The sequence below is a fragment of the Crocodylus porosus genome, unplaced genomic scaffold (assembly GCF_001723895.1).
Source record: "Crocodylus porosus isolate Cpor-Errol unplaced genomic scaffold, CroPor_comp1, whole genome shotgun sequence".
In the NCBI taxonomy this organism is placed as follows: Eukaryota; Metazoa; Chordata; order Crocodylia; family Crocodylidae; genus Crocodylus; species Crocodylus porosus.
The window spans coordinates 62937097-62961231 of NW_017728909.1; the positions used below are offsets into that span (position 1 = coordinate 62937097).

At 42.7% G+C, this 24135-nt stretch overlaps 1 protein-coding gene across 3 annotated transcripts in view; it reads right to left on the reverse strand.

Annotated features, from left to right (window-relative positions):
- Window positions 1-24135, reverse strand: part of MCTP1 (multiple C2 and transmembrane domain containing 1) — a 339066-nt gene that overhangs the window by 76796 nt on the left and 238135 nt on the right. For 2 of the 3 annotated variants that reach the window (XM_019532386.1, XM_019532385.1), the window contains one exon: window positions 14275-14394. The exons of the other annotated variant lie outside the window; for it this stretch is intronic. In XM_019532386.1, coding sequence (XP_019387931.1) covers window positions 14275-14394 — 120 coding nt within the window. The remainder of the gene's footprint in view (window positions 1-14274; window positions 14395-24135) is intronic. 3 annotated transcript variants of the gene reach the window in all.

Genomic DNA, 24135 nt, shown 5'->3' on the forward strand with positions numbered 1-24135 from the left:
GGTTGGAGGGGCAGGGAGCTGTGGGTGGGAACTGAGGGGCATCAGCAGGGCTGAGGGGTTGTGGCTTGGGAGTGAGGGGTCATGACCTATGTCCTGGTGAGAAAAGGGAACAGGGGGAGCTCTGATTTTCCATGGTAAAATACTCAAAATGTGTCATCAGGGGACTCTGTCAAAAGATTAATAAAGTTCAGATACCCTATATCTACTGCATTGCCTTTATCTACCCAGCTAGGTACTTTGTAGAAGAAAGAGATCAAATTGATTTGGCAAGATTTGTTCTTGAAAAATCCATGCCGACTGCCTGTGATCTGCCTTTCTTCTTCCTAATGCTAACAAATAGATTTCCTTATAATATGCTCCAATAACTGCCTAAATATTGATATCAAGCTGACTAGTCTGTAGTTCCCCTGGTCCTCCTTTTCACCTTTTCTTAAGGAAAAGTTCTCTGGTACCTTGACTGTCTCCCAAGATTTTGTAAATATTATTGCCAAGGGCTCCGAGATTCTCTTTGCCAGGTCCTTCAAAACCCTGAGATACGTAGCACTGTTGACCTGAATTCAGTCAAACTGATCAAAAATTCTGACTGCCATGTGTAAAGACAAGAAAATTCTGAGGCCCTGAATAGTGGAGACCCTGCTGTTCTCACACTGTGCTGGCAAGGGTACACACATCTCAGCATGCTCTGCAGGCTTCCCTAGTCTGCTTGGCAACAGATGGCAGCAGTATGAAGGACAGCCCTGCCTGGCTGACCCAGATTGCCTATAGTCAGCCTGTTGAGCGGCACAGTCCAATGAGCAACACGCTATCTCTTTGGGAGGAGGGGGGATACCGGAGGACTATGTTCTCTTCTGAAAAAACTCATAGCATTTACAAACATCTGTTGTCCCAGAATAAACTCTCCTGAGAGTGACTTAACCCTAGCTGTTCCCAGGTTATTTTTCTCCTGAAGAGAGAAGGCTGAACATCTGTACACTCATGGCTTCTCCTCAGAGATCAGCAACTCAGAAGAAACTAAACGTCTGTACAAGGTCTGAGCAAATGTCTGTACAAGCTATAGCTTCTTCCAGAAGAAAATGTAGTCCTCCAGCATCCCCTCTCCCCCATTTCCCCCCAGGGAAACACCGTGTTCCTTGCTGGATTCTGCTGCTCTAACAGGGAGCAGAAAATACCCGCTTCAAAATCCCCACATTGTGCTGCAGGGAAATGCAGGCTGACCATGAGCAGGTCTGGGTCAGTCAATCAGGGCTGCCCTATGCACTGCTTCCCTTAGTTGCCACGCTAATGTGCAAGACGCCCTTTTCCCCTGCCCCCCCATGTTGCTTAGTGTCAGCACAACAAGCCCTCCACTTTTCAGGGCCTCAGTGTTTGCATGTCTGTATACATGGTTCTGGCTAATCTCTTCTACCAATAGAACAAAACTGGGAGAATTCTCTCAGACTATTTGAATATGTGTACACAGCCCAAGGCAAAACAGCTGTTAAACAGCTCCACCTTCTTTTCATCTTCTGTTAAGAGCTTTACCTGGCTATTTAACAGTGGACCCACTGCTTTCTTCACCTTTCTCTAACCCACTGCTTTCTTCACCTTTCTCTAACATAGTTAAAGAACCCCTTCTTGTTCTTAACTGTTTTTGCCCCAGGTGAAGCTCATTGTTTACCTTTGCCTCTGATTTTGCCTGTACAAGTTCTTGCTATTTCCTGTTATGCTTCCCTGGTGTTCTGTAGTTTTCCATTGTTTATAGTTTTCCGTTGTTTGTATACCTGAATTTTGCTTTTGAGGCCTCGAAGATCCTAGAGCAGTCACATTAGTTTTTTTCATGTGCTTCTAACATACCGATATAACTTCTTGCATTTCCAATACTATGCTTTTTAGAAGCTTTCAGCCCTCCTAAACCTTTTTATCCTTTTGTCTCTCCTCCCATGGTACCCTGTCTACTATCTTCTTGACTTGGTTGAAGCTGACTTATTTAAAATCCAGTATCTTACCTTCTGCTGATTTCATGCTTTCCCTTCAGTCTCAGAATTGTGAATTCCATCGCAACATGCTCCCTTCCTCCCAAATTTCCCATCACCTTTACATCATCAACCAGTTCTTCCCTATTGGCCAGGTAATATAGACCATTTACCAAATGATCTATATTGTTTTATGCAATTATGCTGCCCTCTTTGTCAATTACCATTCTGCCATCTTTTGCATTATCGATAAATTTTCTATGAAATGATTTATAGTTACTTCCCAAATCAGTAAGAAGTTGAATGCCATCAGGCTATTGTCACAGCGCAGGGACCTAGGAGCGGCCATGATCTCCCTAACGCCCCCTACCGTGCCAAGTAGGTGATTCAGCACCCTCTTTCTCGCCGGCCACGTCTTTGATGTTGTCTAAATTTTATAAAGGAGGCTGCCCTTTGTCCCCTTGGACATGGTGCTATGTTAATCCTGTTCCCTGTTCTATATGGAGTGACGGGTGCACCCCAGCCTTATGGGCTATGCGTGCCTCCAACCTCCCCTATAGTACGCCCCAAGCCTCACCGATGTACCGGACGTTGTCTGGTCAGTTTCCTTCCTACGCCTTAACTGGCGCTCCTGGGCTTGTCACGCAACCGGCGCCCTAACTGGTGCCCTGGGCTTGTCATGCAACCGGCGCCCCTCTGCTTTCTGCATCCCGACTGGCGCCCTGGGCTTGTCACGCCACCGGCGCCCTGACTGGTGCCCCTGGTCTTGTCACGCAACCAGCGCCCCTCTGCTTTGTGTGCCCTGACTGGCACCCTGGGCTTGTCATGCAACTGGCACCCTGACTGGCACCCCTAGGCTTGTCATGCAACCGGCGCCCCTACTTGTTAGCCCTCTCGGGCCTGCTCAATATGTCTGCCCCTCTTAGGCCCGCTCAATATGCTCACCCCTTCCTGGGGCTTCTCTCTGAATGCGCCCCCTCCTGGAGCTTCTCACCCAATAGGGCTCAGGCAGCCGTAGCCTTACCTGGCCCCCTTATTACTCGCCCTTGGGTCTCGTCACCCACACTTCTCATGGTTGGGGCTCAGGTGGCCATAGCTGTGCCTGGCCCCCTGACCCACCGCCTAGGGTCTTATGCCCTGCTCGGGCTTCTCCCAATAGGGCTCAGGCGGCCATAGCCTTACCTGGCCCCCTATTCCGTATATGTGTGCCGTCTCCGGCACCTGACTATCGTGCCCTCACTGGCACCAGGAACCTCTACCCCATTGGGGCACTCCTATGTGGCCTCCTACCACCCCTTATAGCCTCACCCGGTCCTCTGGTATAACCATAACTAAACAGTTATTGTAACACAGCAATAAGTCTCCTGGCTATAACATGCAATCTAGGCCCACTGGCTTTCCTGCCAAACCTTCCAGTCAGGGTTCTCTCGCCGCATACCATGGTGCAGCCACTCGGGTGCTTGGGCTGCTCTGCTCGCCTTGGCTGCAGGGCTCTGGCTCCTCAGGCTGCCAGAAGGGAACTGCCGGCCAGGTTTGAGCCTGGGCTGTTTATAAAGGCCAGGCCCAGCCCCCTTCTGGTCAGCTGACCCAATGCAGTTGCCGCGGCAACCAACACCTGTTCTCTCATCATAGTCACAGGGCACCAGAGTTCCCCTGTGACAGCTATGTTCAAGAGAATCCCCCTTCCAGAAACACTTCCATAATTATCCCACATCAATTACTATTTTCTGAGATGTCCAAGTTAACCAATTCTTAAACCATATGAAATGTATGCAACTATTTTTTTAAAATTCAAATTCAATGTAGTACTAAACATTTAACATGTTTAATATTTATGAAGTTTTTTTTTTAAATCAACCTATCTTTTCGTCTCATTAAAAGGCTAAAATCATGTCTGTTTGACAGAACTGTTTTCCATAAAACTGTGTTAACTGGCATTAGTTCTATTCTGGCCTTTCATTCTTTATCGTTTGAATCCCATGTCAGTTTTGCCATTATTTTGCCTATGGCTTATGTTAGACTACCATCCTATAATTCCTGAGGTCACCCTGCCTGCCCTTTTTCACTACCAGCACAACATCAGCACTCTTCTAGACTTTTGTAATTTCCCCACTATTCCAAGATTTATTAAAAATGAACATCAGCAGGCCAGATGTGTCTTCAGACACTTCTTTAAGATTCCTGAGTTCATATTACTTGGGACTGTTGATTTAAAAGTGTTTTATCCAGAACAGATGTGTAACATCCTCCTTGCTTACTAACATTCACTAATAGACTGGAAAGTAGTCACGTGGAAAATGGAAAGTAATCTTTCCAAATACAGAACAAAAATATGTAATTCACAATTCTACCTTTTCTGGATCAATAATGGTTGTATCATCTCCATCTAGAAATAGGCCTTTATCATTGCTTAGATTGCTTTTGTTCCTAACATTACTTAAGAACTTTTTCTTATTGTCTTTATCTCTCCTGAGGTCCTTAGTATTTCGTATCATTATTCTACATTTTCACCTCTTAATTTATATCAGGTGTGGTTCATTTTTCTTTTTTTCTGTGGTGTGTGTATGAGTGTAATTTTAATATGAAATATATTCCACCCAACAGAAGATCAACCTCTTTTGGACCTCATTAGGATGGAAAAGATGAACTCATCACTGACTGGAAGGTGTTGGCTGCTTTGGGACAAGTAATTATGAATTCAAAATGGGCAAATGGAGGACAATCCCAAATATCCAAAGTACACATCTACTTAATAATTCACACACACACTTTAACTGTTCTCTTTACTTTGCCATTGAATTAGTCTGGGCTTTTAGCCAGAAGTGTTCCTCTTGACTGGGGAATCAGACACATCTCCTTGGCTGGGGAACTGTGGCTGACTGGCCATCTAGCATACTCTTCATAAAAAGCTCCCAATTTTCAGTCGCATATTTTGGTTAAATTTTTGTCTCCAATAATGTTGTTCTTAATTTTACTCAATTCAGGAAGTAAGCCTTTTCTGAAGCATCAAGTATATACATAGTCTAGATGGCTGGGACTGTCCTCTGTTTACCCATATTGAATTCATAACAATTTGTCCCAAGGCAGCCAACAACCTCCAATCAGTAATTAATTCACACTTTCCATCCTAATGAGGTCCAAAAAACACTGATCTTTTGTTGGGTGCAAAATTTCTTCATATTAAAAATCATCACCTATGCTTTTGAAAACTCCAGTGATGATTTATTATTGAATGCAGCCTGTCTCCATACTGACAAATCCCATGACATCAGTTTTTCCTTCTTTACATTGTAGGGAGATGCCCACCTTTCTATACCAGACTTCCACCAGTATCCTCTCCTCTGCTATATTACTTAAAACATTAAAACATATATGTTCAAGATCTTGCAGACTGAAGATATCAATAGGCATGTCTAAACATGCATTTTAATGCCCAGGAGCCTATTTTACTGTACATTAAAACATCACATCAAAAACCATGCTAATACACTAATGTGCAGTAAAATTAAGCTACTGCCCATTAAGCATCACTAAAAAAGCATGTGCTTTCTCTACTCCACATTAGGGTAGCCAACTGCACATTTAATTAGTACCTCACATTAGAGGGCGCCTATACATGACTGTGGAGGCTGCTCTCACACACAATTCCAAGGTATTGGTGCAGGCTCAATTGAGTCTGCTGGACTGTGGCAATTATCACACTCCAGTGGCCTCCTGTGTGTCATGTATCAGCATCCATGCACTTAAAAAAAGGTGACAGGGTACTTGAAATAAAGCTTGTAGAATGAGCTTTAGTTCAAGTAATCCCACCGCCATGTTTGGGAACACTGATACACGTGACACTGTGGTGCTTTAATAAGAGCGGCACTTGGAGCCACTCTAATTAAAGCACACTGCCCCTCACCTCAAAGCATGTGTAAAAGTACCCAGAGGAACTAAATTTAATGTGCAGTAGCAAAAGTGCCTTAATTAACATGTAGACACACCTGCTAAGTCTAAAACAAGAATGGTGCATTTAATATAGACTGGCAGCATACACCAAATACTTTCATTCGCTCTAGCTTTCCTGAACAGGCTATAACCTGAGACTTTAATATTCCAATCATGCAAATATTCCTCCAGGTTTCAGTAATGCCAATTATATCAAATTTTTACCCTCAGCACTGAGAATCTTGCCCAGTACCCAGACTCCTATCACTGCTGTATGTGCAACTGAAAAAAAATCCCTTTTGTATTCCTTGGCACATCAGTTGAATTTGTTTGTAGCATGCTGAGCTTGAGTTCGTACCACATTTGCCTCTTTAGCCCTTTCATTGATAGCATAATGTTCTCCTGGCTGCTCCAACAAGCCTCCAACAGAGACAATTAGTCCTTCCATATGTGAAATGCACATGGCCCAATATCCTTCCCCAAAAAAATGATTTCAGCTTTAGAACAGTTTTGCAGCCAGTGGTTCAACTCTGGTACTTTTTACTGCTCTTGAAAATGAACAGATCTTAGAGAAAACTACTTGGATTTTTCTCTTCTTTAACCCTCTTCCAAGATGCTGGTAACATTTTAGAATCTGTGTCATTCCACCTAATGATATGTCATTTCCTCCAGCACATATCACTTCCACTATACACTTGCCAGGCAACTTAATAACCTTGACTTATTTTGCAACTAGAACTCGTATTTTTGCTTCAGGGAGACAATACCCACTCCTATTGTCCTTGGTTGATTTGTCTGTGCGTTCTTCTTAACAGCAAGTCAACTATTACAATTGCTTGCCTTCTTAGAACACCTGAAGAACTTCTGTTGGTAGCTGTTCATTTAATAACTCAGGGACAATCACATCAGGCAGATACCCCATAGCTTTCTATTCTGCTCTGTTCCTCCAGAGACAGGTTCCTTAGTAGTTTAATCAGTAAGTGTATAATAGTGATTCAGTATTTGAAATGACTCCTGCTTTCTTTTCCCCTCTTGGTCAAAAGTCACTAGCTTGTTTCTTTAGTTTCTTGGCTGTCCAACTGTCATACTACTGATGTGTTTTCCACATGAACAAGTTTCCAAATATAGTTGTCCAAGAAGTTCTTGGAAGCGTTGAAATGTGTACCTTCAGACCACAAATCTCCTCCAATAAGTCTATCAGCATGCATTTCATATATCAGAAATCATTTCTGTCCTCCAGCAAAAGGAAAACATAGCACATCCAAAGAATTTTACAGAATGTGTTCCCTGTTGTACAGCTTTATGTAAGTGGAAAGAACCACACTCCCTCCCCTGAGTATTCAGGTAATTCTCCTGTTACCTACACTGGTTTGCCCGTGCAAGAGGTCATACGGAAACTGATTGGTATGTCATGCTGCTTAGTCCCCATCTCATGCTGACAAGGAATAATATATAAACTTCAACACCCTGGGTCCAATCAAGGAGTTCTACACAAAGACTAACAATCTACTAGCAAACAGGCCAAAGCACACACCTACCAAGCACAAAATACACAGCTACACCTTTTGAAAAGTCTGTTAGCTACTCCTGTTTACCTGGTCTTTGTGTAATAAAGATTCTGTTAGAATCCCCAAATCTAATGAATGGAAGCCTATACTTTTAGGATTTGCTAATACTTGTGCATCCATTGGACAAATCATATCAATGCTTAAAAAAAAAAAAAAAATCAGATCTGAAAAAATGGTGATGACAATCAGTTTGTATCTATAATATATTTCATATAATTTCTTACAGAATATTTAACAACAAGCCCTGAAGCAGTTGTATTTTTAATGTTAAAATATTTTTTTAAAGCAAAAGATTGTTTAGAAAGACAGGAGGATGTTTATTGTGTCCCTTTAAATATGTAGCAGGTATGTTTTAGGTTGATTTAGTGAAAGGGTGAAATTTAAACATGGGTCATAAAGGTAGTGTCCCGGGACCTGAAGAAGCTGGGAAAACTTACCAGAAGGACGGGCGGAGAGGAACGCCGCGGCAAAGGGAGAACCCACGTGGCTTGTCAGCCACGTCTATGTACAGCTGCGGCCGGCAGCTGATGATGACGTCAGATGCTGGCCGGGAGATTTAAAAATGGCGGCCGCCGCTCTGGAGGCGGCAGATGGCTCAGGGGTCATGCGGCGGGACGGGAAAGCGCTGACAGAGGACCCCGGGGACAGAGCCCACCCCCCCCGCCGAGCTGGAGCCCTGGAGAAGGAGGCGACCCTGATCGAGAGCCCGACGACAGGGACGATGTCCGATCGTGGAAGGAGCAACAGATCGGGTGAGCAACGAAGGATCAGGACAATCCAAGAAAAGTTTGGGGACTCCGAAGTAAGTTCTGCAACGGTGGGTGCGGGACTTACTGAAGAAGGGCGGAAGACCAAGAATCCCCGGGCTGAAGGGAGATCGGGGCGGGATCGCCGCCAAGACCCAGAGACATTGGGTCAAGGATCAGGAGTGGGACAACTGGAGGGCTACTGAGGGGGGAATCCCTTCCCCTCCCATCCCAGGCTACTTAGGATCTGGTGGAGGGATAGCGATATAGTTAGTGATGACACAGGCAAAGAGCCGCACTGGGTGGAGGGCTTGTGGCGAGGGGTCTATAGAGGGTGCAGATTAGGCTCCGGTGTAGGTCACGGTAAGGAGGTCAACCGAAAGGTAGCAGCATAGCAGCATCCTACAGTCTGTGGGATTGAGTAAGCCGTGGGAGAAGCCAGCGGAAGCAGCGAAGCCAGATCAGAGAAGCGGAGCCCAGAGGTGGCAGGAGGCCGGGGTGTAAGGGGTGGCAGAGCCCTGTGTGCAACCGGTGGGCCAAGCCCAGGCCACCGAGGGACCCGTGCACTAGCCCCACCCCACTAAGGAAACACCAAGTCGTGGCAGGTGAGAGCAGGGTTTGGTGACACGAGAGAAGATCACCCATGGAGACAAACCAGTCCGCAAGGGGAATAGTTACCAACCAGGAAAACAGAGCTCCCCAGAGGGGACAAGAAGGCCCGTAGGTGACAGGTAGCTACCCAAAGATCAGCACTGTCAGGGGTTCAACTGAGGCTACGGGGAAAAGTTACACAGAAGCTAGCATAAGTGATCACAAACTGGTTCAAATCTGTAACAGAACAGAAGTTCAGTGCATATAAACCACTTTCAAAATGGCCAACACCGGTTTAAGATAAACCTGAATGCATGCAATATCAGACTTCACTGATTTAGTTTAAATTGGCTTATTGAACTTCTGTCCCAGATCCCCTCCAGCTTCAAGTTAACTCACAGTCCCCCAGCATCCCAGGATGCTTTGCACCTCACCCATAACCTCCACCTCACAGAGTTGGTGGGCTAGACTTGGCCTAAGCTGTCTGCTCTAGCACCCCCACTCAGCTTCTGGCCTGAGCCACTGCAGGCTTGTGGCTGCATTTCTAGAATCAAAAGCAAATGCCCGTTCACTTGCTTATTGGTTCAATCTATACAGTTTAGATTAACCTGCAAAGATTGAATTAATTCAGCCTTGGGATTTTTGACTGTCTGTACTTAGCTGACTCTGCAAAAAGTTCTGCTAATCAGGATAATCCATTATTCATTGGAGGCTTTGTAACAGTCTAGGCCCACTCTTCTGGATGTCCCTGTGAACTTGACTCTCCTACAATGTAGTTCAGGAAGTGAAGCTACTACTGAGATCCCTTTCTCTGCAAGAGGACAATTCTTTTAACTCCCAGTTCTCCGCCTCCTGATACTCTGACTTTGATTTTTATGTGTTAAGGGCTCAATGAAGTTGCTTAGGTGCTACTCTGGGGAGCAAACCTGGTCAAAGCTGGCATGGATGTGAGTGGGACAGTCAGTGAAGAAAGCCAGTGAGACAAACAGGAAGAGGTATGCCTGTAGAAGTGCCTGTAAGAAACCCAGGGGTAGCAACAGCTTCCAGTAGGTCACAAATACCAACAATGATGGTGGGGTAGTAGCTAACGATGATGAAGGGGTGGGAGTTCTGGTCAAGAAATCTATGAAGAAGTGGTCTCTTGACCATTGATATCTGCATGGTGATAACAGTACTAAAAACCCAAGTTCCCAAAGGGATAGTGCCTTGCAGACTGCGTCCCTCTGCCCCCCTCCCCAGTGGCTCCTGTTCCAGTCTTCCAGAAAGCTACCCTCCTGATACCAACTTTACTTAATTTTCCCTGTTCTTCTGCTTTGCAACCTCAGTGCTTACATGGCTACCTCTCTCTAGGCTCCTGATTTTGAAGAGATGCCAAGGATCCATAAAGAAAATTAGTTACTGATCTGATACTTGACAAGAACAAAGTAATGCACTAAAATCATGCCTCTTTTCTCATCTTAGGTAAGAGGTAATTAGAAAGAAGTGTCATTAACTGACCAAGGATTCCAACACAGGTATTTCCATAGGCTTAGTAGATGAAATTTATTTAAAAACAAAACTTTGTAAAACAGATGAAGCTGAGGGTAGTTGGTAATGAAGTGGTAGTTGGTGTGGATGAAATATAACCACATGGATTTCACCAAAAGCATCAAGAACATCTAGCTCCAACCCTGCCACTTAAGTATCTAGAGAAAAATTCCTTGTTCAGTTTTAGGGCTTAGGAACGCTGCAATTTTTTACAACTCTCATATGATAACAAAGTAATCAACCAAGGTGCTAGGGTGAGCAAAGGGTAGAGCTGGGGAAGCACTGCTGGATAGGTTTGTTTTTGTCTACTGAATGTAAGTGATACCATTAGGCAACCCAGAGAAATGATGCCATGCGTGACATGAAAGTAGGTGAATATCTATTATAAAAAATAAGCATCCTATATAGCTTAGTATTTATAGCTTCAGTTATAATGAATTTGTGGTTTGTATATGTTAACTAGCAGGTTGCTATTTAACCTGCCCCCCGCTATTACCTTGCAGCACACAGAACAGCTGAACGTGCACTAGGTGGTACCACAGATGAGATGTGCCTGTGGCGTCACATACTGCAGGGTCACACTAATCTGGATGTGGCCTTAGAGCAACTAATGTTGACACAACATTCTTAAGACTAGATGACAAAAGGAGGAAGAACTGTGCCACAACAAAATAAATTCCAAAAAGACTTCTAAGCTTTTTGGCACCTGTAAAGATATTCAAACAAGGATGAATAAGGGATAGTTCATCGGTCATATCCAGACAGCAGCTCTGTTAATGATTTCATTGATTGACAGTAGAGTACAGTCTATTATGCTTCAATTGATAGTCAGTGGCAATCAACCTTTTGGTCCTGCAGGTCAGATGAATGGTGTGCAGTCAGTACATGGGCCACAGCAGGCCCCACGCACCAGACTCATGCATCATGCTGCCTCTGTGCAGCCCTCACATGCTAGAAACAAGCCACATGCACCATTGCTAGGACCTGTGGTCCTGCACCATTCCCACCCAGCTCCGCATATCAGCTTTGGGCTCTGGGTCCCCATGTAACCTTGACTGGCCCCCACACACCGGGATCAGGTGCCACACTTCCCCATCTAACATGCAGGGCCATGCTATCCAGCAGGCTGGACTCCCCATAGGTCTGAAAATTTAGCAGCAGAGGAGCAGTGCCACTGCTCCCTAGCTGCCAAATTTGTGGATCTGTGGAAAGTCTGAATGACAACACTGTGGGTTGGATCTGGCTTGTGGGCTCAAAGTTTTAGCACCCCTGGATTAGTCAATGAGATTTATTAGGGGCATTATAATGGAAAGGAAGTCTTCAAAAACTACTTTTCAAGGTTCCCATTTCGTCTATCATCTTTAATCTTGCCTAACATTAATGGAAAAGTCCATTTTTAAACTAATACAAGTCCATATATCTGTGAGTCATGGTATTCTATTTAATAATATATTCATGTTTTGCTATTATAGGGTGCATCTGCATGTTCATTAATGCAATTTTGCTACTGCTCATTAAATTTAGTACCTGTAATGTGAGGGCCCTTTTACATGTGCTCCAGGGGTGGGCAGCATGTGCTGCTATGATTAGAGCAGCTCTGAGTGCCGCTCTAATTAAAGTGCTACAGTGTCTCATGTATCAGCGTCTCTACACTTCAAAATGGTGGCAGGAGCACTTGAACTAAAGTTTGTTGAACAAGTTTTAGTTCAAGTGCCCCCACTGCTATTCTGAAGTGCAAGGACACTGATGCACAAGACACAGGAGGCTGCTGGAGTGCAGTACTTATCACGCTCCAGCAGACTCAATTAATCAAGTCTGCTCTGACATGCTGTAATTACAGTGCATTGGACTAGCCTGCACACTCATACACAGGAACCCTCAGGTACTAAATTTATGTGCATTAGGCTGCCCTAATGCACAATAGTGAAAGTGCATGCTTTTTTAGTGATACTTAAGTGTGCAATAGCCTAATTTTATTGTACATTAGCATATCAGCATGGTTTTTTGAAATGACACTCTAATGAGCAGTAAAATAAGCTACTGCAGATTAAAGCACATGTGTAGACATGCCCATTGTGTATCTAACACTAAAGAACAAAACAATTCACAAAAGATGGGTGCTATTTCTAGTTCAAGACAAGTACTAAGAAGTGACTTCACTAAGAGTGCATGATAAGCTTCTGGCACAGATGGAAATGGAACTCGGGTCTCTAGATTTCACAGAATTGATCTAAGCCGCAAGCAACACTTTGAACAGTAATATAGAAGGCAAAATTTCATCAAGAATCTTAGTCAAATTTTGACATGATACTATGTTAGTTTGCTCAGCTCAGAACACCATCTGTAAAGATATAAGACAAATTGAAAGGCATCTAACAATTCTGCAGCTTCCTTAGAACCAAAGAATGATATGTTAGGTCTTCAAAAGTTAATTCACTAAGGAAGAGGTCACATCTAAATCCCATCAACTCAAGTAGTTAGCAACATGAATAATATTAAGGAAGAACACTATTACAGTTGACATGACTGATACTCATTTTGATCTGAAGATTAAACTCAGGAGAGCAGCATCTAGCATCTTTACCAGCTGAGGTATCAAATCATCACTTTATTTGGGCTGTTACATGGCTCTGGGACTATCTTCATTGTGGGTGTTGTTTCTGGTAGGAAAAGACTGAATAATGCAGCAAGTCATTAGTTTAAGCTTTCTTTTTTTATGACAGATTTTAGTTACATGTGGGATCTTCATGATGAAATGGTTTAAACTCCAGTTTTAAGCAGCTGGATGTATTAAAATGAGATGAGCATTAAAGAAAGAATATTTTTTGCTTTTATTTCCATTTCTTGGGCTTTTTCAATAAACTTTGCACCCTTGGGCTCAATTTTGCTCCTTTTGTCTTTGCGACCAAAACAATGCAAATTATACATTACCCTAGTCCAGGGGTGTCAAATTTACCCCTCCTTGTGGGGGTAAGTTGCAGACTGGATATGGATGTGGCAGTAGGCTTTGGTGTGGTGCAGGGCAGCAGAGTGCGTAGCAGTGGAGATTCATGTCACCAACAGGCTCATGCCTGGGAATTCAGCAGACTCCACCCCCAAATTCCTGACCCCTCTAGAAACACTGCAGTTCAGAAAACAGCTCCACAGGCCAGATCTGGCCCATGGGTTGTTCTAGACAGCACATCTTCTTTATTTAAAGCAAACTTAATTGTCACCAGATAAGGTAGTTGCAGGATTATATTGTTTTAGGACACCCAGGTCAAAATAAATTTACTGTAGAAACCCTGTATTGTGTGTATGTTGGAAGACTTGCACACCTATACAGCCAATAAGAACAGCATATTATAAATGCTTTGGTGGCATACATTTGAAAATCTAGCTCTTAGTGTTTGTTACACAAACTATTGTTTTGACATTAATTTATTGCTTTATATGCCAAATATTTGGATGGTCTGAATTACTGGGATAGGCAGCAGGTAACCTCAATGAGTTGCATGTACTACTGAGTGGCACATACAGCTTAATCTCTAAAAAAACGGGACTTTTCAAAATCTGTTTAGAATTTTGGAAGAGTCAACGTTCTTATATCTTCAGTAGCCAAAAAAAGTTGTGTCAAGCAATAAGGTTCAACATAAAGAACAGTTTTCTTTTCTTTTCTTTTTTTGCTCTTTCCTGATCAGTAAAATCATTGCGCACATGCAGGATTTAGAGTACAGTGCATGCTCTAATGTATTTTTAAAGTCATAGTTTCAACAAAAAATAGAAATGGCTATTGAACAGTTGGAGAAAAGCTCTGATGTGAATAGGAAAAAACTGTCCGTCAAGCATCATAAACTGAAATGGTTCTGAAAAGATGTATTTTAATAAAGAAATTCAGTTTCTGCACCAAACTGTTTTAAAGTCTTGTCTTAGCATTAAAAAAATAAGCACAAGCATGTGTTTGAAGAGGAAAAAACTTACTGTATCATGTTGCCTGTTATCTTTCCCTGATATGATCAAGAAGTAGTTCCATGCCAATAGTGACAACAAAGCCAGCGGTATCACGTAGAGCTCAAAGTTCCAAACCACAAAAAGAAAAAGCTAGAAGACAAGAGAGAGAGAAATGATTCAGTTCTGCATTATGTTAAATAAGCTTTCATGCACAGTCAAGAACAGTACATTTAAAGATTTTAAACAAAAAAAACTCTCTAAATAGGCAACAAGAACACTTGGTTAAGCATTTTAGTGACTGTGAAACTTAGCTCTGTAAAGCAACTATTACACAGCTGCTTTGTACCTTAATTTGTGGGAAAGAAAAATTGATATTCAATTGCCCAAGAGGGAATTTTAATTGTCCTTCTCCAGTTAAATCATTGATAGGATGGGAAAAATAATGCAGAAATGGCACAAAAATTAAACTGCCACACAATCAGGAAAAGCTTGGGTTATTTCTCTTAATGAGAAAGAGTGAACTGCTATTTACAACAAGGGACTTTATTCTCACTGGTGTAATAATATCATATACTTAAACAGATGATGCAAATATTAAAACACCAAATTTGAAAGCTGTTACACTTCTGAAACATGAACTAAAGCATTGGACTAAAGAAATGACAAAAAGGAGAAAAAATAATTTAAAAGTGTAGAAATTTTAAATAAAACTGTGATAGTGTGACAGTACTGTTAATGGCTTACATATAGTATGGGTTCAAGCTTCCCCATCTTTCTTGTACTTAGTAAATTTCATAAAGGTGCAATGTACCAGAACTATAATAAATCCAATGCAGAACAAGACTGAAAACTAAAAAATACAAAAATGTTTCATCTCACCCCTCTTTATAGTCTAAAGACAAAAAATTGGTTTGAACAAGGACTGAAAAAGGATTTTAATAATCTTCTGACTTGAAGATTTGTGTTTAACAGAACCAAAGCACACCATCCTATCATAGTTTCATAGATTCTAGGCTCAGAAGGGACCTGAGCAGATCATCAAGTCTGACCCCTGCCATGGCAGGAAAGAGTACTGGGGTCAAATGACCCCAGCAAGGTGTACATCTAGCCTCCTTTTAAAGACACCCAGAGTAGGAGCCAGCACCACTTCTCTTGGAAGTCAGTTCGAGATCCTAGCCACCCTGACCGTGTAGTAGCACCTCCTGATATCTAGCCTAAAGCTACCCTCTGCCAGCTTGTGACCGTTATTCCTAGTCACTCCTGGCAGTTCTCGGGGAAACAGGACTTCCCCAATGCCTGCTGGTCCACTCGAACTAGTTTGTAACAGGCCACTGGATCCCCCCTCAGACTTCTCTTGTGGAGGCTGAACAGGTTCAGGTCCCTTAGCCTGTCCTCGTAGGGCCTGCCCTGCTGCCCCATGATCATGTGAGTGGCCTCCGCTGGACCCTCTCCATGTTGTCCACATCCCTCTTGAAGTGCAGCACCCAGAACTGGACGCAGTACTCCAGCTGCGGCCTAACCGGTGCCGCGTAGAGGGGGAGGATCACCTCCTTGGACCTGCTTGAGATGCGTCTGTTGATGCACGACAAGGTGCGGTTGGCCTTCCTGACTGCATCCCCACACTGCCGGCCCATGTTCATCTTGGCATCAATGATGACTCCAAGATCCTTTTCTGGCTCTGCACTGATGAGAAGGGACTTCCCCAGCCTGCAGGTATGGTGCTGATTGTTCCTCCCCAGGTGCAGCACCTTGCACTTGTCAGTGTTTAATCCCATCCTATGCTCATCCGCCCACCCCTGTAACCTGTCTAGGTCCGACTGCAGCCTATTCCTCCCTTCTAGCGTGCCTACATCCCCCCACATCTTAGTGTCATCAGCAAATTTGAACAGGGTGCTTTTTACCCCCTCGTCCAAGTCACTGATGAAGATGTTGAACAGTGCGGGCCCGAGGACCGAGCCCTGTGGAACCCTACTGCCCACATCCCTCCAGGTCAAAAATGACCCGTCCACTACCACTCTCTGGGTGCGGCCCTCCAGTCAGTTGGCGACCCATTTGACTGTGTGGGTGTCGACACCACAGTCCCCCAGTTTCTTGATGAGAACAGGGTGAGAGACAGTGTTGAAGGCCTTCCTAAAGTCCAAGAAGACTATGTACACTGCTACCCCTGCATCTAAGGATTTGGTGACCTGGTCATAGAAGGCCACCAGGTTGGTCTGACAGGACCTGCCACTAATGAACCTGTGTTGGTTGCCCCTAAGCATAATCTCCCCTGCTGCCCCTCGTGGACATGTGCCAGAATAATGCTCTCACAAAGCTTGCCTAGGATTGAGGTAAGACTAACTGGCCTATAGTTTCCCGGGTCCTCCTTCCTCTCCTTTTTGAAGATAGGAACCACATTGGCCCTCTTCCAGTCCTCTGGCACCACACCAGAGCACCACAAGTGCTCATAAAGTCGTGCCAGGGGTCCTGCAATGACATCAGCTAATTCCCTCAGTACTTGAAGGTGGAGATCGTCCAGACCAGCTGATTTGAATACATCCAGTCCCTCCAGAAGTTCCCTAACTAGTTCCCTCACTGACCCTTGGGCCTAGGTGTGCCTCTCCTGGGGTGTAAGGGGGGCCCAGAGGAGGGGTGGCTGTTCCGGTCCCTGCTTAGGAAAATGGAGGAAAAGAAATCGTTAAATATGTTAGCTTTGTCATCTGATGTGACGACCAAATTTCCTAGCTTGTCCTGCAGGGGTCCCACGTTACCCGGAACGTTCTTTTTGCGCCCTATGTATTTAAAAAAGGATTTCTTGTTGTCCTTGATCTGGGAAGCTAGCCCCGGTTCCATCTCTGCCTTGGCCTTCCTGACTGCCCCCCTGCATCCCTGAGCAACCGCAGTATAATCCTCCCTGGTGATGGCTCCTCCCTTCCATTGGGTGTGCGCCTCCCTTTTAGTTAGGAGACATTCCCGGATGCTTTTGGTGAGCCATGGGGGGTTTTGTGCCCTCCTGCCTCCTTTGATCCATGTTAGGATTACCTCCCTTTGGGCTTGGAGGATCGTCTCCTTAAGGACTGACCACTCTTCTTGGACACCTGGCTCCCCTCCCCTCCCCTCCAGGACCTCTGTGCTTCCCCACCTATTCTCCTTAGCTCATTGAAGTCTGCCCTCCTGAAATCTAGGGCTGCTGCCTTGCTGCTGTAGGCCTTTGCCACCTTGCGCTGGCTGGTGGATTCCAGCAGGCGATGATCACTGTCGCCCAGGTGGTTGAGCACCCGCAGTCCCCTCGCTAGGTTGTCACCCGTGGCCAGTACCAGGTCCAACAACGCGGCTCCCCCAGTGGGGCTGTGCACCTCCTGGGTTAGATGGAGGTCCTGCATTTTGGCTAGGAACCTACGTGAACAGTAAGACCTGGCTGACTGCTCTTCCCAGCAGATGTCTGGAAAGTTCAGGTCACCCATGATGACCACATCCTTTGACCTAACTACCTCTGTGAGCTGACTTAAGAATTCCTGGTCTAGCTCTTCCCCTTAGTTGGGTGGTCTGTAGTCGACCCCCACAGTTAAATCTCTTTCATAATAGACTAGTGCAAATACTAACTAGAAATCTACATTTTAAATAATCCACAGCATCATATGACTTAATTTCCCTTTGCACCACTGAATGTTCTGTGTATGTATGTTTTCCTAGACTACAGGTATCAATGTGACTTTTTAAACTGAACAGATCTGAGAGAGATAAGATGCTTACACAGGCTATTGGCACTTCCGATTGACACTTTTGTATTTGACCAAAATGTTTCTTGTTCAATTTGCTTTGTTTAAAAGGAGATTTGTTGGAATTAACATTGAACGTAAATACAAGGATTTATAGAATTTATAGATAGGTAAAAGAGAAGGCTTCTAGGGATTTACTAACACATATATTGAGAGGGATACTTACAGGAATGTAATTTGACAACATTGACATAAGTCACTTAAAACAGGACTCTGCAGTTCAAAAAAAACCCCACACTCTATTTCACCCAAGAAGACCTGAGTGAATTGACAGGCTTTGAAGGGCAGTCTCAAAGTAAAAGAACAAACGGATAAGGAAAGCATCTTCAGAGATTGGCCATTGAAAACTGCCTCTAAATGCAGTCTGCCCACTTCCACCTCAATTTTAATTCTGGAAGAAGTAATCATACAAGTCAGAATCAAAACACATAAGGCTTCACAAAATAAAAATAACATCCTGAAATCCACCTGGAAACAAAATGGTGACCAGTGTACCATCATTATATTTAAATACACCTAACCATAGTTAGTTTGATCCAAATTCCTATCAGTACAGGCATTTGGGTGTGGGGATTTAAACTGCCCATTCCACATACAGAAGAGCATCAAATGCACAAGAGTCCTACATTCTGAATCAGCTGAAATATGCAGCTGCAAGATGATTTTCAAAGGCAGTCCCAAACAGATTGTAATAACTAACTCTGGAGGTTAGAGTGATGTGGCGAGCTATGGTGAAGTCCACACCTGAGGGGAATGATAAACGCCAATAAAAGAAAACACTACTGATTATCCTACAACCTCTGGCCATGTACAGCTGTTCACCATGGCTGATCAACGTTCATGTGGCTTACTTTAACTTGCATGAGCATAGACTGGGAGCTGTGTATAGGCATTTGCTGCTACTGGGAGACACACAGAGAAACTGGTATGTCATTTGAGGTGAGAGCAGAGGCAGGCAGGATGAAGGGGGGCTAACACATTCATATGGGGGGAGGCTGGCAGATCTATGGGGGAGGTATCCATCCAGAGTTGGGAGGCTGGAGGGTAAAAATAGTCCAGTTAGGTTTGGGTTAACCCATTAACAGTGTAAATTAGCCCGTGACCAATCTAAATTAGTTAACATACCAGGTGAACCAATTTTGATCTGACCTGCCAGTTTTTGGGCAATTTAAATCCCCACACCCAAATGCATGCACAGGTAGGAATTTGGATCAAACTAACTATGGTTAGGTGGATTTAAATATAATGATTGTACATACCCTCTGATTCTAAGGAGAAAAAATGGCTTTGAGGTTTTGAACCCAGGAATAAAGAAGACAGGTTCAAAACAAAAACCTGGAGCAAATCTCACCATGGCAGCTACACCCAAACAAGTAGCTTGTGCATTTGGAAGTGTGAGAAACAAGCAAGCTGTGCTTTGAAGGGCAGGCATTTGAAAGCATAAGAAAATTGCCTCAATTTGTCCAGGTATAAAATTTGCCACTGCTGAGGCAAGGCTACATCACTTTCAGGGATTCTGTCATGTGTTTCCTGCTTTTTCTTAAAATTGGGAAAGCTTGACTTGCCACAGGTTATCCCATTCATGTGTCTGTGGCCTCAGGCTGCAAACCTCATTAACAATATAGACATACTCCTTGACTAGAAAGAGTCAATATTACACCTGTCATCTCCTTTAGATAATTCCTCTGACCAACCAGTATTATTTCCATCTAGCCTGGGCTGAACTTCAACTGATTTCTCTTTTAAGCACCTGTCTTAGTCAGGCACTAGGAAAGCAGGGATGCTATATTCGCAATGAAAATGAACTGTATATCTATGTGAAATCTGTATAGTGTTGGCAATGCAGCTCAGACTGCTTCTCTATTCTCCCCAGCAGACAAATACATGTTAAATAAAAGATATCACTAACTAGAAATTTCCAGTAGTAGACAGTACCTTCAGAATATCTCAGCAATCCCCAAAATTATGTGGTGCAGAAGGGGGAGAAAATGCAAGGAAACTGGTCAGCTGCCAGACACAAAGGATCTTACAATTATTTAAGCAAGAAAAAACTCTGGTTGGTTGGGGCAGGGAGTTGGGGGGCTTTTTTGCTTTAGCTTCACTGCATTCAAGAAAGGGGAAAGGAATATGATATAATAATTCATAAACGTTAATACATAAACAAAAAGGCCAGGAAGTGGAAGGAAGAAGGATGAACAATCAAAATCAGGGACCTGTCCATGCCTATAAATATCCAATAGAACACAACTGTATCTGGAATGATGGTATGGAAAGGGCAGCATAGAAATAGATTAAATAAATACATATTTATAAAAAAAACCAGTGGGTGTACTTAGGCTAAAAGAAAAAGAAGAAAGGATTTCCCCTGCGCCCTCCTCCCTTCCCCCACCCCACTATTGAAACAACCAACTTCTTTAAAGGGAAGAATGTGAGTCCCAAAGGTTACAGTTTAATATAGCTGCCATTCCTACACTGAATGCTACAAGGAAGGATTTTTTTTCTCCTTTCCCTCTTGAGACAAGGATTTTAAAAGTCACAGGCACGAACTGGCCATTTACAACATCATATCAGTTGCTACTCTCACTGAGAGACACATACATTAAATGATCATTCAGAGAGACACATGACACTATCCCTGGTGTACAACACTTCAAAAAATAATTTAAGTTGGAATATTGAATATCCTATTCTTTTGCAAACTACAGTATATTTTAAAAAGAAATCTCATCCAAAATGATTAACACTTCCTACTGTTCAGGAAAAAAAAGCCTGCCCTTTCAAACTAGCAGCTGTGGATCATTAGCTTTCCAGTGATGAGATGTGTTTGATGAGTATTTTTCTTTCTAATTAAGAGATGAGATTCTCTATTTGACTCTCTCTTCAGGCAGAAGTGAAGAGAAAGATTTCTGTCTATGTGGAAAGGCCATATTCTACAGAACAATTATTTCAGATTTCTTTTTATCTTCCCCATTCCCAATTTCATTTCATTTTTAACAGAACCCACATTTGTACCCAAAGCTTTAACAGCATTTAACCCATTTGTCACCTAAGCCTACCCCCTCTATGCTGTTGCTCCTATTTGGATTACATTTAAATATTTTAGACATTTTTCACTAGGAAAAGACGATGTGAGAAAAAAAGATAGGACCCCACTATCATTGAACATACTAGATGCTATGATCCAAATCTTCAGTCACAGCTTATAATAACACCACAACTCAGAGGGCAGGTATAAGACTAGTTGGAAGTAAAGATTTTCTGATAAACTAAGATTTCATCAGGAAAGGCTGATGTTTCAAAACCAAAATACAGTATTGCCAACTCTCATGATTTTTGGCATTGTTTTTAAAGTCTACGCTTTGGGAATGTGGAAAACGTAGCTCTTTCTTTTATCTAGATAGATACGTATAAATAAAGATAAAAGGAAGAGCTAAGTTTTTCATATTCCTGAAGCGTAGCCTTTAAGAACAACACCAAAAATTATGAGAGTTGGCAACAATGAAAATAGTTCCTGGAAATGTCTTGGTTCAAACCTCAGATGAACGGTTCAATGTCTTGGTTCAAACCTCAAATGAATGATAGGAACTTGCCAAGTTACTTCCTATCAAATAGAGGAGCCAGGGTTCACGCAGCAGCCTTGCCATTCAGGCTGCCTTGGAGACAAGGACCAAAGGTGTTCTAGAGCTTGCAGGTTTTTCACCAGGGAGAAGAAGTATGGAAGCTCTAGATTAGAAGTTCAAGCTCTTTTTCAGGGATCCTAAGGCTTCTTCATATCCTGCCATAGAGTCTAGGGTCTCTCAACCTTCATACTGTGGAGTTAATAGCCTGAGATCCCCAACTGCTAATCTCCAAAGTGAACCAGGAGCTCACATCTCCCAGACCAATTTAAACAAATCTGTTTGAAAACTTCTACCTACCTTTTCCTTCTGTAAGATTTTTTAAAAATTACTGTTCAATCCCAGAAAAAATGATTTTTTTGAAAAAATTGGACTTTCCTGCAAATGTAAACTCTGACTGTAAGTCCATTTTGCGCTCTCCAGCCCTGGGTCTGTTTGTCCACCATAATTACATTAAAGGCTAACTTTGAAACACAGCCATGCAACCTTCACTAATACATGTAATTTTTGCTCAAACTAATTATTTCATTCATTTAAATAGTATTTTGCACATAAGTAAAAAGTTGCAGCATTGGGGAATTTTCCAGCTCATTTATAGAATGTGTAACACAATCAGAAAGACACCTCTATGCATGATTCCAAATACTGTACTTTAATCACAAGACTGTGGTTTTTTCAGGTTTTTTCTTCTGGATATTTTTCCAAAAGAATCCAAAGAATGAAAGAATCTATGTAAATGTACTGTGAGGGTCTTCTATCACATGCTATAGAATTCAAGGCTTCAAATGAAACAACATGCTCCCTGCACCATAAAGCACTACAAGAATTACTTCAGCTGAACTTGAAATCACCTACTTACCTATTCAACCTGTTCTGTCACCTATTCAGTTTTCTCTTTAAAAAAAGGAATGAAAATGCTACCTTTTGAGTTTGAATCCCATCTCATCCCCCAAAATGTTTCTGTTTTCTAAAATCACTTCCTTCAGCTCCACTGGATTCCAAAACAAATTGCCAGTGTAAATATTAACATTGTATTTTTTGGTCGCAGAATACAGTGCACTTGTTCAGATAGGCCTGGAGAAAATGAGCCTCATACGCAAATGATAAAGTCCTCCTAAAAGTTTTTCAGATATCTGAGCATGAGGAATAGGTCAACTTCAAAAGATCTGAATCTTAAACTATCCAGATCTAGAATATGCAAAAGTCAAACAGAGAACACGGCATGGTATTTACAGTAGTAGAGTCAGGGGAAATAAGTGCCATTCTTGGTTGTGTCACTCTGGCAGAGTTACAGCGTAATATAGGTGAGTGACTTAACCACCTCTGCCATTTCAAAATGTCTTCTTGGGGCCCATATTTTGATGACACACAAACACAACTAGGTATTAATGTGTAAAGGAATAAACTGTGCTGTGAGATTTCCTGCATTTCCAATTTCTCATATTCTGGCAGTGTACTGGTCTGTCTCACTGCAATTTGGAGGGTACTCCCCAGCCTACCCCTCTTCCTCCCACCTAGAACCTGGAAATCAAGATGTTTCCAAGAAAAACAACAAAAATGTGTTAGATCTTGTTTAGATTCAAGCAACAGTTAGTTTTGTCAAGATGAATCTGAAGTTAGACATAAAAAATCAAATTGTCATTTTAATCCCAACCCTGGTGAACCACCTGACATTAAAATTCTGCTGCGCTTCTAGTTTGGCTATGGTGTACACAGATAAAGTGTCAACATCAAAAGTTCCCATTTCTTAAATAGCTGGGTAGTTCAGGTCTTGGTTTTTGCATGTTTCATTCCAGCTATTAAAGAAGCAAGTATGACAAGATATGACTCATCTGATATGTTTCAGCCCACCTCAATCTCTCTTGAAACATCTCTGTAGTTAAATGGACTTATTTCACCTAAACAACCTCAAAGATCATCTAATCATACCATAATGTAGGCTACCTGTGCCTTGACAGGGTTGTCAGCACCAACAAAACCTTCTAGCTATGGGCTGGAAAGTTTTTTTTTTAATTTAAATGTATATTTTTTTCTTTCTTTCTCCACTTACAACTTGTACTGACATTCCACATCATTTTATAGTAGTCAAAGATGAAAGTGCTGTGACTTTGCTTTGAGTATACTGACAATTCCAAAACAGTGAACCCCAGAGCCTGTGAATACAAGCAATCCCTTTAACAACACATGAATTACTGATGTAAAATTCATGCCAATGACTTTCATATAGCAAAAGTTAGGTGGAAATAAAAATGGCATATTTACAAAGAAATCTGTAAATATTTACAAAATGTTGGGACTCTCTTGGGTCCTTTTCTTTTTCACTTCAGAATTTCTGAGCAGTATTAGCACTAGATGCATAGTACAAAAGCCAGAGCTTGGTCCGATGAAACGATCACAATATGCAGCCCACTGCCATTCTAGACTGCAGTCCAATGCATTTTTGTGCTCTTAGAGAACAAAATACAAAGAATTTACAAACACAGAAAATTTAGAGTAACTGGTATTTTTTCATCTAT